The sequence below is a fragment of the Monodelphis domestica genome, chromosome 1 (assembly GCF_027887165.1).
Source record: "Monodelphis domestica isolate mMonDom1 chromosome 1, mMonDom1.pri, whole genome shotgun sequence".
NCBI classification, from domain to species: Eukaryota; Metazoa; Chordata; class Mammalia; order Didelphimorphia; family Didelphidae; genus Monodelphis; species Monodelphis domestica.
The window spans coordinates 308,649,269-308,668,432 of record NC_077227.1 but is presented as its reverse complement, the minus strand read 5'-3'; the positions used below and the strand labels follow the sequence as shown (position 1 = coordinate 308,668,432).

Genomic DNA, 19,164 nt, shown 5'->3' with positions numbered 1-19,164 from the left:
TTTGAGCTCTTAACTTAAGGAATGTATATCAATATATACCATTAGTCTGATTATTTTGAATGAATGGTCCATTTAGCAAAGCAGGAAAATAAGTCATTACTCGTTCTGTATAGCACAGACAAAACCAACTGGTAGTCTTACTTTTCCAAATTGCCACTTAACACGATATGGCTTCAGCCACAGTACGCTCTTAGCTTTTTAAAGTAAGCTGGGAATCTGTGTTTAAGTAAATGTCAGTAGGCACCAGATTCAAAGGCCAAATCAGAGATATTAGCTAAGAAAAAAGATATTCCTTCATAATACTGGTTCCAAAGTCCAAGAAATTTTCATTCACTTCTATTAAAGAATATTAATTTATACAACCTAATGAAAAATGGAACTCTTCACTAGAATTCTTCATTGTCCAGGTTAGAGTTTTATTTTGCTATTCCTGGCACTCAAATTCATAGTGTGCAATGAGATAACAGAACAGAATAATCAAAATAACACAACAAAGTTCAAAAACATTTGACCATCTGTTTGCTACACTTCTGCAAAATACATAAAAGTAAACAAAGAAATAAATTCTTTATATAAATTATGTTTAAAACATTTATTCACATTCCAAAATGATAGCGTTAAAATTCCACACTGAGATACTAGTGCAAGCAGTGGTATACAAAAGTGCAAAAGAGGTTAGTGATTAACAAATCATTGGTTTCCCACTCTAGGTATCTGTTAATGTCCTATTTCTAAACAAGAATACTTTCTAGCCTTAAAACAAACTCAGCCACATGTACATAGATCTGGTGTGTATTGGTTGAGTTGTTACAGCAAAGTAACCAAGTATGAAGTTCTAGGAATTAAGAGTTCATTTTAAAGTGGCTTTTACGTTCAAAATTAGTATAAATATCACCCAGCTATATCCACAAATGTTGAAAAAAATTATTTTAAACACATGCCTTAAAAAGTCTATCCACTCAAATGTTCTTTCTAGAAATAACATTTGACAAAACCACCTAAAAGATCTTTCTATTTCTCCTCTAAATTCAATATGGTAGGTGGTTTTTCTGAAGAGATGGAAGAATGCTTTGTTTTATTTTTTGTTTTTGGAAAAATTAGCTAACACCCCAAATAATTTTAAGATACCGTGTGATAGTCAGGATGTTTCAAATAGTACTACTAAACAAGATGTCAGTACAATCATATTTTAGAACATAAAGGTACTAATTTAAAAGGACAATAATAAGCAGAAGCTAAGGGCACATTTAGAATTCAAACACCATGATCATGGCACTGCATTCTAGTGTAAACCCTAATATTTTCCATAACATTTTTGAAGGGGATAGAGGTGGGGCAAAGAAGGGTAGATGATAAAGGGAAGATATTTTAACATTTCTAGCAAACTCCTAAATACTTTATAGGAATGACATGACCAACTTTTCAAAGAGCCCATCTCAGTCTTAAAGGCATCCATTTGCATCTCTAAAGTGAAGGCATTAATGTAAATAACTGGGTACATACATGTGTCTTTGAGAATTCAGCTTACTATATGGCTTAAAATTCCAATCTCTTGGATTTATAGTCAAGTCTCATTAATTCAAACTTATACTATCTAATTTTGTTTTATTCCAAGTTACATTTAATGCCCCATTAATATTTTTTAACTATTTTGTATCTGTACCATACTTAACTATAAAACTTTTTTCGTCACCATGAAGCTGATTTGAAATTTCACTTAAACTTTTTACATGTCCACCACTTCCAGAAGTAAAAAGGGCAGAACAAATTCTTAGTAAAATTAGTACATTCTTAATAAAAATGGAAACAAAGCATGTGAGAGGTGAAGTTTTTCCTTTCCTTCAAGTATACTTTCCAAATGCACTTTTGTCCATTTCCTTGGGAGTACAGTCATGTCAATTTAATCCCGTGACTTAACAGGAATGAAATGTCTACCAATAATATACCAAATAGCAAGAATTCAGAAAATGTAAACATTTACCCTAAAACTCTGAAATCAAAATACTCTATAAATATTGCTAGATGTTTCACTGGTAGTTAATTCTTAAAATTGTAAAAATGCCGAATTTTAAGTATGAGCAGTGAATTTATTTTGCAAAAGTTAAGGAAGTTATTACAATTCACCTTATTCACCTACTTGCAAATTCAACTGTGGAACCTGCAGTGAAGTGAGTTCAAAAATAAGAATACGAGATCCTACTCATAATTACAATGGTATATTTTGTAAATGGCAGTGCCTCCATGTGTGCAAAATAACCCTAAAACTTAGATTTACATAGGTATATTTGGAAATATACTTCTTAAAAAAATCTTTGGCACACATAAGACAATACTGGTTTTTCAAGTAAACTAATAGAGATTAGATGGAAGGGAAAATTCTTCCATGTTTTAGGAAATGTCTGTATATCTAAATTTCTAATATTCTATAATCTATTCCACCTAAAAAAATTAAGCAGGTGAGTTCAAATATGAAACTGGGTCTGTCATCCTAGCCAGCTTAAATCTCAAAATAAATTTAATAGCAGTCAGTGAGATGTGAGGGAGTATGCTAAGAATGTCAATCTGAAACATTTTATAAGTACAGCTTTTAGACTTGAATTTTTTATACATATTACTTTTCAATATTAGCTTAGATTTTCTGAATGTTGCCTCATTAGTCTGCATCCAATTTTCATGGATTCAAGAGAATCACAGCCACATTTTAAACTAGCATTGTACAGCATGAAAAATTTGCATATGTGCAATACACTAATATTTATCCCCAAATGTCACATGAATACTCGCACATACTCTTCTGCTCTTCCTTTCTGCTACCTTAATTTGCTTATATAATAATGGATATAACAACACGAGTAGCTACTAAGGGGGCCCTCTCAAAGCTGCCTCATGGATCAGCCAGGAAAAGGTTTTAATGTTTTCTGGGAGGAAAAGGAAATTTCAGTCGTCATTGTTTCACCCAGCTTCATTTCCACAGGCTTAGGTCACAAGAATCCCCCAACACTAGGCAAAAGGCTCACATGGCTTACATGTACATTTTCATAAAGTGAACCTGTCTACTTCTTTTCTACCATGTGTCAGCTCTATAATAAGAGCACTCCAAGACTTAAACAGACTATTTAACATAAAGAAACAACTTTTTTCCCTATTTACAGTGTCAGTGATTAACTTCTTTTTAAACTATGCTGATATCAAAAGAAAAGAATGAAGATATGTCCTCAATGTATCTGAGATGCCATCAGCAAAAGAAAGTTAATTTTAATCACTGATGCCTTGTTCAGATTCAGTTAGCACCTTAGAGGCAACCTCCTTCTATAATATCTAATATAATGTCCTAGCAAGTTAGAAATGTAGCTGATTACTGATGGGTTATCAGTTACATAGGAAACAGCCCTCTGAGTTTTACTTGGAAAGGAACTGAATATAAAATTTGGCATTCTTAAATGTCTAAAATCCAACTTCAGCATAACAAATGATTCCACAAAGTTAGATTCCCCAGTGTAAAAATTATCTAACATTTCACTAGCAAGCACTGTTGTATGTTTATCTGGAATAAAGGTCACATTATCTACTTTAGAACTATGAGGCTTCTCTCAGGATTATGCCATTAAAGGTGTGTTTAAGAAAACATTTAATTTCAATTATACCAGAGTTGAACTCTGATAAATAAGATCTTTGTATAATAAGGTATAAAATCATATGCTTTAAAATTCTCTTGCAGTATATAGAATTATTTATTCACTCTTGTGTCTTACTGTACTAATGAGGGGAATGCCAGAAAGTGGAAAAATAATCTTAACAAAGTTACCAAGTTCTTATCAGATGTTATTTGTAATCATCACTAAGGCTTGTAGAGTGACTAGAGAATAACAAACATTACACATGCAGATGAAAACTTGGGTGCTTTAAAAAAAAAAAAGCTCAAAACAAGAGTAAGAAGATGAGGAAGGTGCTCAGTTTCTTCTATAGCAAGAAGTCATCATCCTTCAACATCATGAAGTATGGGACAAGAAGCAAAAAAACACTAAATAAAATGTTTTGATGATAAAACTTAAATATCAAGCTGCTTTTCTTAACTAAGACAAACAAGTAGTCCACCAAGCTAAAAGTGCACATAGGAGACTGCCTCTAACTGGACTTGGGCATCCTGTCATATATAAAAAATTGGTGACATTTTTCTTACAATAAGGACATGTTCCTCAGATCAGCACCAACATAGTAAAAAGTACTTCAGAATCAAACAACTGTGACAGAGCTATGAGTCTAATAAACTAAGGAATGAGTATGTGATAAGCAAAGGAAGTTCTCTTCCTTCAGGAGTCTGAACTATTTTATTACTTGAAAATGGATTCTCTTGGCACTAATGACTGAAGAATATGCAAAGAGTTCAAAGGGAAGAAAGTGGTGAAAGAAGCATTCTGCCACAAAAGTCCTCCTAGATGAATTCAAAAGCCCACTGGAATTTCAACATTTATACTATCAGTATGCTGAAACAATCTTCTCTGGTCCATTAAATATCACGCACTTATATTTTCAGAGAACATCCTCACTAAGACACATTAAAATGAAACATTTTCCGATCAAATACGCCAAAAATTAGATTTTGTTTTATTGCATGACGTTGCATAAGAATATTATTAAAAACTGTAAGGCATCATGCAATTAATAAGCTAATTATTAATTGTACCTTAAAGACAGGTGGTTATATAGTTTAAATTTATAAAACCAGTTCCAAAAAAGTACATAAAAAATTTAACATGATGAGCATTAAATACCATTCACATATCTGTAGTTTTTAGCTGTTAAAAAGTGCATTCAAACATATTGGACTGGAAAGTCACTCTGTCCAAAAATGGTGTTGGGTGCAAATGTCAAATTATAAATTGTAAAAGAACATAAATTATTTTATAGGATTAGAAAGCTAACAATGTGATATCCAAACTTGCCTGAAATCAGTTCAATCCTTACACTCAACTCACAATTAATAGTTGATATAATATTAATGATCTAAAAAACTTATCCTTTATAACCAACAAAAGTCTATTGAATTCAAGTTATGTATGCTGAGTGATCAAATAACTGAGCAGACTTAATATTCAGACATAGATATATGTGGATTTGGCATTAATCGATGTACTGTGCCACCCAACGAAAGCCTTCACCATAGCCTTGTCGCTTTAGTACACTGCACATGAAGACTTCTAAAGGTCTGGCATTTAACTCTTTCATTGAAACACTTCCCTAGAAGAGAAAAATAAACATCAGGTTGAAACAATCTCAACAAAATAGCAGACTATACAACAAAATAAATATTTTTAATACATCCCAAAAAATTGAGACAAAAGTAATCAATGGGTTCTTACATCTTCATAGTGAAAAAAACTAAAAAAAACAAAGTCATACAAGAACTCAGTGGACTGAGAACCAGGCCTAGAGACTAGAGGTCCTAGGTTCAAATCTGGCCTCAGACACTTCCCAGCTGTGTGACCCTGGGCAAGTCACTTGACCCCCATTGCCTAGCCCTTACCACTCTTCTGCCTTGGAGCCAATACACAGTATTGACTCCAAGATGGAAGGTAAGGGTTTAAAAAAAAAAAACATACCAAAACCCACCTCCTAACAAAGAGGTAACAGACTCAGAGTGAGGACCCATTTCTTTTGGATATGGCCAATGGAGAACTTTGTTTTGCTTGATCATGAATATTTATTATAAGGATTCTATTTTTCTTTTTAAAGGATGTGGGGATAAATGAAGAAAAAACATTTTTGTTAATTAAAAAATTTAACAATAAAAATAAAATAAAAATCACAGCAAATAGTCACAAGAACTGGAATTGCTGGCATTCTAAGAATCTCTTCAATATTACATTACATTGCATTATATCATATTTGAATGTCTCCAGAATTTTTTCTACAATGTCAAAGAAACCTCTTTATCCTGGAAGCTCTTTCAACCCCTGGACTACATATACTGGAAATATTCTCCCTCCAATAGACTGGTTCCTCTCAGAATCTCCATTTTGAAGAGGATGCCTTGAGTCTGGGCTAGTCATGTATTCATAACCTCTCCAGGATGTTCTCTGGCTCCATGGCTTTTTTCTACAATGCCCCCTCTTTTGGGTATCTTCATTCCCACACACCCTCTCCTCACTTATCAGTTTCCTTTTATGTACTATCTTCCCCATTAGAAGCTCCTTAAGAGGGAAGACTATTTTTCTCCCTGCTTGTATTTGTATTCCTAGTGCTTATCACAAAACCTAACAAGTATTTAAGTACTTAATAAAAACTTGTTTGTCTTGACTTAAGTATAGCTTATAAAAATTGTCAGAAAGCTCTTTGCTCTTTAACAAAAACAGACTGTATTGCTGATAGGTGCCAATCCATGAAGCTTTCCTCAATTTTTCTACCTTTCTTCCAATTTCACTACCCTATTGTCTTAGAAATGCTCTCTCCCTCTCTGAATCTTCAGGATATTCTTTTGACCTCTAATATGTACCTACATACTATAACATGTATTAGAATTATTTACAAGTCTTTTTCTCCCTTACTAAACTAATTTTCTTGCAGATATGGACTGTATTGTGCTTTTTTATCTTTTTATCTATAGCACCTAGCATTTAATATCTTGAATATAATGGGGTAAATGAGTATTTTTTAAGTTGAATTTAGATAATTTTTCTTGATAAATAAAGAGATAAATTTCTTTAATTTTTTTGGATCAAAATATATGGTATTTAACACAATATATATATTAATGTTATGGTAACTCTTTACCCTGAAGAATATTACACATAAACAAACTATTAAGACCTCAGTAGGAAAAGGGATTTCCTCCATTAACTCTTCAAGTATTAAATTTTTCTTAATGGCAATGATTCTAGTAATGCACCTTGATAATACTAGAAACAGCTCTAAAACGTATTAAAAATTAAGGCTGTAAGAAAATAGCCAAAATTATCAGATTTCATGGAGACTTTTTGGTTCATTCTCATTTGTTTCAAATTTTATTTATTAAAAAATAAAATGTTGAAAAATGATCTAAAGATGATCTTTTTTGGTGGCAGAATATAAGCTAAAAGTCTAGACTCAGTTCTTGAGGACAGGTACTGTTAAAAAAAATTGGGGGGCTGTTTGATAAATGTTTGTCAAACTAAATTACCAAAGGTGGCAAGTTCTCTGTAAGTCAAAAAACAAGTAAATGAGTATGTTTATGCAGTTAAACAATACTGACAATATTTATGTTGCAGAATTAGAAAACAAAGTTAATGTGAGAAAAAAATAATTACCTTTCCTGTTGTTTGACCATACAGACCAAACATCTCTCGTAACCTCTCTTCACTAATGGCTTCAGGTCTGTCGATCTTGTTTCCAAGAATTAGGATAGGCACATTAGCTATTGTTTCATCTGTCATAAGGGACTGTAAAGAAATAAGTTTTATTTTGTGATAGGGCTATCATAAAGTGTTGAATTTACTAAGAGATTGAAGTAGCCAAGCCTCTACACTAAAAAGGCAATCTAGCCATCTTTATTTAGTCAACTCATACACATATCTTGATGAACTGAACTTGGTTAAGTGAAAGTCTGTGAAAAGAATTCCCTTTATCAGTGCTTTTTCAATGAACTCTCTCCTTCTGCCTCATTCATCTGGTTTCCTCTCAATCGTATTCTGCCTCCCCAAGAATTTCTTAATATATTCAGTCATAATGTTGGAAATGGAAAGACACTTGAGTTCAGCTAGTTTAATCCCTTTGTTTTATAGGTGGGAAAATTAAGTCCAGAGAATGGAAATGATTTTCATAGGTTACAAAGTGGCAACTGATAGTATATAGTACACTAAAAACTTGCAAAGGTCCTTATATTAGTTAACCCATTCGATCCTCCCAATAATTCTGCAAAAATATGCAAGACAAAAATGATTATACCAGTCATGATCACATGGGCAAGGGCACATGAATTTTGCAACTAAACTACCCTACATGATCCCTTCCATGTCCTGGAATGATCTCAGTCTATTGCATTAATTGTGGAAGTAGAGCCTGAAACATCATGGCCAGCTGGGACAAAGGACTAGAAATGCTCTTGATTTTTTTCTCTTGGAAGTGGTACCTCTTCATGCTATAGGCATTTTCTCAATAAATGACAAAATTACTTAATTCTAAGCCTGGCATGGCACTCCATGAAATGGAAAAACTCTTTAAATCTTGAGGATGATTCATAATGGTTCATCTTCAGAAATAAAAGTATCATGGTCATCTACCAACATTGATGTTCCCCTTAGTATTAGGAGGAGAAAAATAGCTTCTCAATCACAAGAATTATTAAGTGTTCTCATACCAGAGTACCAAAAAACTATGTACACTAACACCTGAACTGTCAATAGTTTTCTGATTTGTTTTGCTTACGTTTTAACAAGGAACTTACATCAAGTTCTTCTTTTGATTCTAATAGTCGTTCATGGTCAGCACAGTCCACCAGAAAAACAATGCCATTTATAGCAGGCAGATAGTTTTTCCATACTCTTCGAGCTAATAAAAACAAATAGGAGTTAGATATGACTGTTTAAATTTATCATATGACTATAGGAAAATACTAGCAAAAATATATCTAAGTATAAATGTCAACTGGTTACCATTATACATGGTTACTATATATAGAAAATTAAAAATATGATTATGTAATCAAAGTAAAAAAACATGAGGATTCAGGAAATATCCATTTAAACACTAAGATCACTAGCAAGTCTTAACTTCTCTGTTTCTTTCATTTTCATTTTTTACATTTTCTCCACATGTATAGTGGGATAATTTTTTACTAAAATTACTTTTAATATTTTAGAGCTAAGAGACCATCCACATGTGAAAACAATTTGAGCTTAAGGAAGGAAAACTTTTCAATTTTTAATTTAAATTAAACAAATATAATTTAATTTAAATTAAAAAAAATTTAAGCTTACAATGTTCACTTACCAGTTGACTCCTGATAACAAAAAATTTTACTCCAATAATAGGAAGAAACCAAGATAAGATAATCTTCTTTATTCAACTTAATAAACTTTTATTAATCACCTAATAAAGGCACTAGAAACCAAAAACAAAAAAATGAAAACAAAGCAGCCTTTGTCCTAAAGAAGCTTATATTGTACTACAAATACAAGAGGTAGACAGAAAGTTTAAAAATGGTAATTTGAGAAGGGAGAGAATATTAAGAATAAGAATATTAAGTAGAAACAGAAATAAAAGTTTCATAGAAGAGGTAGCATCTGAGCTGAGCTTTGAAGAAAAAGGAGACTCTGAGATGGAGAGAAAACATGGATGCCAAGCACCAAGGTCCCTATGTGAATATAGTAGAAGGCAAATGGAAGTGGTGTCATTGAACTGAAAGAATATAAGTAAAATAAGAGCAAATGAAACCAGAAAGATAAACTGGAACTAGATTAGAGGAGATTATAAAGGCCAAACTGAGGAATATGAAGAGCCCTAGTTAGCACTGGTGCTAATCAGTACTGTGCTCTCTCTTCTCCCTCCCAACTACTATCTTACACAATCTTTCTGCCTCCTGTTTTGTGCCTATCCTATTCTCCACAGAAAAACCAAATTGAAATTCCTAAAATGAATGTCTGTGTCATTCAAAGACTCGAGAAACTTCAATGGCTCCTTAAAGGCTCTAGAATAAAATAAAAATTCCTTAATGATTCCAGTAGAAAATATAAATTCTCGGGGGCAGCTGGGTAGCTCAGTAGATTGAGAGTCAGGCCCAGCAACAGAAGGTCCTGGGTTCAAATCTGGCCTCAGACACTTCCTAGCTGTGTGACCCTGGTCAAGTCACTTAACGCTCATTGCCTAGCCCTTACCACTCTTCTGCCTTAGAACCAATATACAGTATTGATTCTATGATGGAAGGTAAGGGTTTGGGGGGGAAAATATATATATATATATATATATATATATATGCATATATATGTATATATATTCTTAGGCCTTCAAATTTAAAGAGCTTCATAATCTAGCTCCAATCTATTTTTTCAGACTGATTTTATATTCTCCTTTGTACACTTCATGTTGCTACCAAAGTTACTATGAATAGCAAACACTCCACCTATGATTTCCTTGCCTTTAAATTGGCTGCCCCTCATAGCTGGAATGTTCTTTCTCCTCATCTCTGCCTCTGAGATCATGAGCTTCTTTCATAAAATAGCTAATGTACCACCTACTACAGGAGGCTTACCCTGATCTCCCCAGTTATTAATGTCCTCCCCATCCTCGCCACCATCAATTACTTTGCACTTATTCAATATATATTTAACTATGTACATGCCATCCTTATTTCTACAGAGAAAGTTAGCTTCTTGAGGACAGGGACTTGTTTTTGCCCTTCTTTGAATCCCCAGTATTTAAGAGTACCTGGCACTTACTAAATGCTTACTGACTAAATAGTGGGGTCAGTAGCCAGATTTCAAGAGGCTTAGATAATGAAGTAGTGATGAAGCAGAAGTAATAGATGTAGGGGATTCTTTTATGAGTTTAGCAATTAAAGAGAGGAGATATATTAGACAATAATGTCTTATTGAGGAGATAGTAGGGAAATACATTGTTTCTTATTGATAAATATACTCAAATGAAGGTTTGGACATATTTTAAAGACTAGAGAAGAACTAGACATGTGTATGAACTACTCCTTAGAAGTGGGGGGGGGGGCATTCCTCATCAAGGAAAAGGGATACCTCTTACTCAGATACTGAAATTTTTTTAAAAGTGAATGGGAGGGTTTTGAGAGATAAAACAAAAGAGATAAGAAAACTCAGGATGATGGTCTTGATTTTCTTAGTCAAGTAAAGGACATCACTGTGAGAGAAAGGAGGTTAATAGATTTTAGGAAGTATGAAGAGAGAGGAGAGTCAAGAACAACATTCAGTAGGTGTGCCAGAAATAATCAAGGAAGGGGGCAGCTGGGTGGCTCAGTGGATTGAGAGTCAGACCTAGAGACGGGATGTCCTAGGTTCAAATCTGGCCTCAGACACTTCCCAGCTGTGTGACCCTGGGCAAGTCACTTGACCCCCATTGCCTAGCCCTTACCATTCTTCTGCCTTGGAGCCAATACACAGTATTGACTCCAAGATGGAAGGTAAGGGTTTAAAAAAAAAAAGAAATAATCAAGGAAGAAAAAAAGAACTGAGTGCTCAGTTGAAATTAAATAACGTGAATTTTTAGCAGACCCAGGTAGAACATAGTATATTTTGAGACTTCCTCCACTAGCACTGAGCAAAACAGGAATAGGAATAGAAAAGAGAGGTAGAGATGAACCTAGGGTAAAGGTACAAGTATTTATTAAAAGTTCACTATACCAGGTATTGTGCTAAATGCTTTACAAATATCATCTCATTTGATCTTCACAACAACCCTAAGGCAATTATTATAAGAAGGGATTTTCATGATTCAAGATCATAAAAATCGAACAGTACCATGATAGTTAGAAAAAGACATAATAATCCCAACAGCTAAAATAGCAAGAGAAGTTGAGGAAGCTGATGAACTTGAAACCAGAGTGTTTGAGGGCCATCAACATTTTAATGAAGACATCAAATACAAAGGCAAGACTGAGATAGTAAGAAAGACTGGGTAATGTACTCCTTAAGAAAGACAAAAATAACCCCAAAGAGATAATAAGGAAAAAGACTTGTACAAGAATATTCATAGCTGTGCTCTTTGTAGTGGCCAAAAATTGGAAAATGAGGGGATGCCCTTCAATTGGGGAATGGCTGAACAAATTGTGGCATATGTTGGTGATGGAATACTACTGTGCTCTAAGGAATATTGAACTGGAGGAATTCCATGGAGACTGGAACAACCTCCAGGAAGTGATGCAGAGGGAAAGGAGCAGAACCAGGAAAACATTGTACACAGAGACTGATACATTGTGGTACAATCGAAGGTAATGGACTTCTCCATTAGTGGCAATGAACAATCTGCAGGGATCTAAAAAACACTATCCACAAGCAGAAGATAAACTGTGGGAATAAAAACACCAATGAAAAGCAACTGCTTGACTACAGGGTTTGAGGGGATAAGACTGAGGAGAGACTCTAAATGAACACTCTAATGCAAATACCAACAACATGGAAATGGGTTTGCATCAAGAACACATGTGATACCCAGTGGAATTGTGCATGGGCTATGGGAGAGGTGGTGGGAGGGGGGGAGGGAAGAAAAGAAAATGATCTTTGTTTCCAATGAATAATGTTTGAAAATAAGCAAAGAAAAATAATAAAAAAGAAAAAAATTTTAAAAATTAAAAATTAAAAAAAAAAGAAAGACAAAAATAACCTTAAGTCCAGCAGATTCAGCAATAAGGAATTGAATCAGATGATAAAAATAGATGTAGTAAACTTCAAATGGCCTAACTAGTTATTAAAAGATGACAAGAGAAAGAATATCTGGAAGTGGCAGTAACAAGACTGTTGACTCCTCCTCCTGGTCCAGTGTCTGGGGAAAGGGTGTGACATGGGGAAAATATATATGAAAAGAGAAGCAGTGAGAACTGAAGGCAGATAATGAATGATGTATCATCTCCTGAAGAGAGTCAGGCTTTCATAAATTCAATAAGATAATGAAAATTATAATAGTGAGTATATATCCTGGGCTTTAAGGTTTGCAAAGTATTTTTACATTTATTATCTTGCTTAATCCTCATAATTCTTAGAGGTAAATGTTAAGAATATTATTACCCTTATTTTATAGAGGAGAAAACTGAGCCTAAGAGACAAATGCCCAGAGTCATATAGCAACTGTTTTGAAATGAGATTCAAACCCAAGTTTAAGTACTACACCAAGATGGTGAGATCATGTCAGGATTCCAAGGAGCACAATAAAAGGGAAGACAAGGACAAAGGGAACTTGAGAGCAATCTTATTGAACTGAGCATGGCTGACAGATGCAAAGAGAAATGGCAGAGAAAGAAGATTTTTATTTGAACAGACTTTGAATTTCTATAATTAATTAAAATAACAGTAACATTTTTGTCCTTGTAAATAACAGAAAGTCACAAGTGAAAATAAAAATCTAATGACCATTATGTGTGATATGTCACTTTTAAAATTTATTTTCAAGTGATCTCAATGCCTTTCTAGAAAAAAAAGAGAAATAAGAATTTTTTCCAATTTATTTTCAGCTTTCAAGGTAGTAAAATAGACAAAAATAACATTATTTCTGACGTTAATCTTATGTCACTTATTATTAAAGCCTCAAAGACACTCCTTTCACCCCACCCAATCAAAATAACATTAACTTCTTCTTAAGCCATTTATTAAGGGTTGTTTTTTTTAATCCTTACCTTCCATCTCAGAATTAATACTATGTATTGGTTTCAAGGCAGAAAAGTGGTAAGGGTTAGGCAGTGGGGGTTAAGGGACTTCCCCGAAGCCACACAGCTAGGAAGTGTCTGAGGTCACATTTAAACCCAAGACCTCTCATCTCTAAGGCTTGGCTCTCAATAGACTGAGCCCACCTTGGTGCTTCCTCTTAAGTATTTTATTAAAGTCTCAGAGAAACTCTTGATGTCCCTTCTTAATCAAAAATACCATAGAAGTTAATTTCATGCTTAAAATGGAAGTATTATACTAGTTACTACCAACATCAAAAACACCACCCAAGATGTTACACTAAATTTCAACTATACACACACATCACTCAAACCTGCAATACACTCCATTTATGCTGTTTCCAATAAAGTAGAAATTCAGTACTAACTCAAATATTGTAGAAAAGGGATGTTTAGGGATGAAACTTTTACTTTTAAAGCATGATTTGTTAGGGGAGAGAGAGAGAAAATAAACTGAATTATAACAACAGATTCTTCTACTTTCTTGAATGGAATGAGGAGCCACTTTGCACTGGAAATGAGTGGCCTCTTTTTGTTCATTAAAAAATAGGACAAAGGGATAAAGACACTGATGGCTTACCTTGAGCATGTCCACCCAGATCAAAAGTTGTAAAAGTCATACCAGCAATGGTCAATTCTTCAGATGCTAAACAACAAATATTTTATAAACATATTGTGCCATATACTTATGACATGCTTCAATATTTAATGCTTAAAGTAATTAATTTTAAATATTTAAGAACTAAACAAAATAATACAAATCTACTTTGTTTTTAGTTAATCATGCTTTTATCCTCTTACCTTGTCAAGAGCTGGTCCCCAAGGTAGAAAATGACTGAGAAGAAAAGTTGTTCATTTGTGGATTGGGTACATTTTTCCCTAATATTTTTCCTCCTCTCTTCCTCCTGCTATATAAATCCCCCTAACCTGCCAATTTCTTATTTAATTTATCTTAAACGATTCTAGTAAAATAATCTATTTCTCTACTGATAACTATCTTATAGAGGGAAAACAAATATAGCTCCAAATCAGAGTTCTCTATTAATAACAATTATTCGCCAAATCTCAATTGATGACATATAATAAGTGCTTTACTAACTTATTTAAGAAAAGTCCTTACCTTAACGAATAATGCTTGGAAATGATCAAATAAAATATATTTAAAAAAAAAAAGAAAGGGAAAAAACAAAAAAAGAAAAAAGAAAAGTCCTTACCAACAGCATTCCAGTAAAATGTTCTGTACCTTTTATGTTAAGTTATTCACTAAGGAAAAAATAATGGCTATATATTGCTTTAGTGAATTAATTCTCTCTGCTTTCCAACAAAAAATAAAGCCTAGGTAACAACTATATTGTGTCCTGGACTTCTTATAAAGTTCCTTTCACACTCGTAGCTGCTGATAGTGAGGTTTACTATTTCCAGCTGGGTTTGTGGGGAGAGAGGATACTGAACAACTCGACATCTTAATCATATCAGCTATTTCCCCATTATCTCCTCAACTCCTTCCACACTAGCAGTGAAAATTGGTTTGTAAAGCAGCAAAAGAGAATATATGAAAATATGTGTAAGCAAGCAGAAAGGAGGGAAAAAGAAAGACAATTTTGGAAAATTTGACTTAGCCAGCAAAAAAGATGGATTAAATAGCCAAAGCATGATAGAATTGGGCAGAATTCAGTTCACTTTAATATTTTGTGGTTCTTTTCCTAAACTCCTCCTATAATATTCTTGGTTGAATGAACATTTACTATACCTAAGTAATTACACTGATAGGTAATTACATTGATATGATTATTGATATGGTTCCACTTTTACCCACTTTCATATTGGACTGACTGAATGAAGCAATATCCAAACTTAAGGTTACACAATGGGTGGCTCAATTTACTTTGAACTATGTACCCTCTTCTTGTCCAGAGCCCTTCACTAAAGATAATAGGTCAGGGGGAAGCTGAGTGGCTCAGTGTATTGAGAGCCAGGCCTAGAGACAGGAGATCCTGGGTTCAAATGTGACCTCAGATACTTCCTAGCTGTGTGACCCTGAGCAAGTCACTTAATCCCCATTGACTCCAAGGCAGAAGGTAAGGGTTTAAAAAAAAAAGACACTAGGTCAGAGAATTTCTTTTTGTTAGATTCTATTTGGTGTGTTGTCATCACTGAATGTTACTTTATATTCTAAAGTAAGACCGTATCTACATTAGGAATACACTAATTGATTTCCAAATGAGGAGAACGAGCTTGGACTTCCTATCTGGAGATCTGGGTACAAGTTACAGACAACTCTCCTAGTCACCAACTGTATGCAGGCAAATCACTATACCTCATAAAAAAAAATGGCAAAAATAATACTTGTCCTGCTAATTTGGTACAAATTTATCATCAGAATAATAATGATTTTGAAAATGTAAAATTATTTTGTAAGCTATATAGCATTACATAAATGAAAATATTCAGTGCTTCAAAAAAGGTAGCATTATAAATTCACCAATTTTTAATTATATAACAACAGTAGTTGACAGTTACATTTAAGGTAATTTAAGGTTTGAAAAGTATTTTGCAACTAATATAGAAAAATGTTTTACAGGATTACATATGTAAAATCTCTATTAGATTGCTTACTATCTCAGGCAGAGAGGAGGGCAAAGAGGGAGTGAGGGAAGGAGAGTCAGAAGAGAGAAAATTTGTAACTCAAAACTTAAAGAACATTGAAAATTGTTTTTATATCTAATAGGCAAAAAATAAAAATTTTAAAGTGTTTTACATTCATTATCTCATGTGATCCTCAGTAGCCTTGCTAAGTAAGAACCACATGTATACTGTCTCCATTTAAAAATGAGAAAATTGAGAATGAGGGAGATTATGACTTGCCTGGGGTTACAAGGCTAGTGTAGTGAGTACATAAGACAGGATCTGAATACAGGTCTTCCTGACACCATGTCTAGAATTTTATCCACTATGCCATAATCATCACATTTAAAATCTACTTGTCTAAAAACTCTATTGTGGGGCAGCTATATGATTTGGTGGATTGAGCACCAGGCCTGAATACAAGATGTCCAGGGTTCAAATTTGGCCACTTCCCAGTTCTGTGATCCTGGGCAAGTTATTTAGCCCCCCCCTACCTAGCCCTTAGCACTCTTTTTACCTTGGAACTGATACTTAGTATTAATTCTAAGAGAGAAGGTTTTAAAAAACCCAAACCATTAAACCAATATCATTAGGGTTGTGACAGTGAAGAAACACACTGGTTAATAATTCTTGATGACAATAGTTAAGGATGTCACTCTAATCATCCAGTTGCTATAGTCTATGGTTTAGTTTATTAGCCCAACTATACCATTTGTACCTTAGATTCTCATATGTGGCCTGAGAGACATCACAACACATTATTTTAGTTTCAGAGTGGTTTTAACTGTCAGAATGGATTTCTGTTCCATCAAAATCATTCCAAACCCATATGAGCAGGCTCAACACATTTATCACATAGTAAGTTATAACAGTGTGACCAGAACTGACCCACATAATTTCTAAAATTCTAGGAAGTAAAGGATCTTCACTTACTGGGATGTAATGTAGGTACATGTTGTCCAAGTCTGTCATCTTTTAACATGTGTAGTAGTGTTGTTTTTCCAGCATTGTCCAATCCAAGAAATACTAATTTACCAGATTTCTTGTACAGTCCTACAGAAAAATCACAATTGATAATGCTGATATAAGTCCAAATATATGTCTGAGTCAACTTGTTCTTTTCTTATTTATAGCTAGCAATTTTTAAATCAGCTGAAATAATTAACTTTTTTCTGTTCAATAAAACTTTTTACATGCTCAAAATCTATACATTTGTGATTTCTTTACAAGGAAATCTTTAACTATTAAAATCTCAAAATAACCACATTTTAAAACCTAGACACACAAATCTATTCTCTGTCATATATAATAAAGCAAAGCAAAAAGAAAAAAAATGTCAAAAAAAAGTTTTGTCATAAAAATAATGTATAATTAGGACAATAAAAGTTGGACTGAGATTCTTAGAGAAAAGAAGTCAGGAAGTGCAGTGTCAAATTTTCTTAAGAGTATGATCAAGGGGGAAGCTGGGTGGTGCAGTGGATTGAGAGTCAGACCTAGAGATGGGAGGTCCTAGGTTCAAATGTGGCCTCAGACATGTCCCAGCTGTGTGACCTTGGGCAAGTCACTTGACCCCCATTGCCTAGCCCTTACCACTCTTCTGCCTTGGAGCCAATACACAGTATTGACTCCAAGATGGAAGGTAAGGGTTTTTAATTAAAAAAAAAAAGAGTAAGATTAATTCTTTCAATATGAAACTCCATGTAATTATGAAATAAAAAATCAAGCTATTAATTTGAAAAGTTTCAGCTAAATGTAACAAAGTGGAAAATATAGTTCAATAATATATGGTTGATCACCATATAATCAGATAAGTGAACATTCTAGAGTACTGAGCAAAAAGACTTGTAATTCCAATTTTTTGAATCCCCTATTTTCTAATTGCACAAAATTTACAATTTCCAGGTCTTGTTCCATAGACTATTTTTAGAAATTACACTGTGTCCAAGAATTCCCCCAGACACCTGCAAACTCATTTTGATAATGGCAGCTAGTAGTGGCTAGTGTAATGGACTTGGAATCAGGAAGACCTAAATTTGAATCCTTTCTCAAACCCTCACTAATTGTATAACCCTTTACAAGTCACTTTAACCTAAATCTGTTTCCTCATCTGTAAAATGGGAATAATAATAGCACCTACCTCACAGTGTTGTTTGGAGAATCAAAATCAAATGAGACAATATAAAGTGTTTTGCAAACATTAAAGTGTTATATCAATGTTAACTATTATTAATATTATTGTATTAAAGGCTTCAAATTAAAATTCCCAACTATCTATCTCAGGAGAAGATGGAAACATTCTCCAGGCTTAGAGGTCTAAGGTATTATAAACTTTTCTCTTTATCCTATTATATATCATATAATGCCAGATATTTTACATCAGTAACAAAACCAAATGGCAAAAAAAAATTTAACTCAAAAAAATACAGCTAAGGTAAAGAGAGGGAGATGGTACATGTGGACTAAAAGTTAGAAAACCTGGATCTAGTCCCCAGTCTGCTACTAGTTCACTCATTAAATGATCTCTGATAAGTCTAAGTCTCTTTCTTTCTATTCCAGACATCAAATCTGCCCTCAATACAGTGGGCTGGCTAGTTTAGACAGCTCAGCACTAATGATCTGTATTAATATATTCAATAAAGTGTAGATCAGAATAGAATCAAGTTAATCTTTGGAAAACTTGAGAAAAAGCTACATTTTGAAAAAGAATTATGGGAACGGAATGTGAAAAAAACAAGGAGGTCACTGGGAATGTCAAGTATATTGCATTACTAGAGTAGGGCAGATGGGGTTCAGGTCTGATCAGGTGAGGCTGGCACTAGGTCCTCTGTTGCCCCTTCCACCTCAGATTCTGTGTCATTGTAATCATGAGTCCTACATCAGTCACTTTTTTGCCTTGTGACTACTGACAACTCACTTCACTTCTTAACATCTCAGTTGTTACGTGTGCTGTCTATTCACAGGGTAGCATAAACATGAATTTTAAATGAAGTGATTATCAGACTATAATAGAAAAAGTACTGAATTTGGCATTAATGGATATGGCTTTGAATTTTCAAGCTACTATTTACTATCCAGGCAAATGGGTCATTTTCCTTCTCAAAGATCCCTTCTACATCCACAATCCTGATTTGAACTGAAAGAAGCAACTTAGTATAGTTAAAAGAATA

At 33.8% G+C, this 19,164-nt stretch overlaps 1 protein-coding gene across 1 annotated transcript in view; it reads right to left on the bottom strand.

The window, feature by feature from the left end:
- Positions 1-395: 395 nt before the first annotated feature.
- The window catches only part of SAR1B (secretion associated Ras related GTPase 1B), a 42,677-nt gene continuing 23,908 nt past the window's right edge, over positions 396-19,164 (bottom strand). Inside the window, exons 3-7 of the mRNA XM_056811106.1 lie at positions 16,931-17,050; positions 13,953-14,018; positions 8,420-8,523; positions 7,284-7,415; positions 396-5,238 (exon numbers count right to left, since the gene is read on the bottom strand). Of these exons, the coding sequence (XP_056667084.1) occupies positions 5,122-5,238; positions 7,284-7,415; positions 8,420-8,523; positions 13,953-14,018; positions 16,931-17,050 (539 nt within the window). The 3' untranslated portion in view covers positions 396-5,121. The remainder of the gene's footprint in view (positions 5,239-7,283; positions 7,416-8,419; positions 8,524-13,952; positions 14,019-16,930; positions 17,051-19,164) is intronic.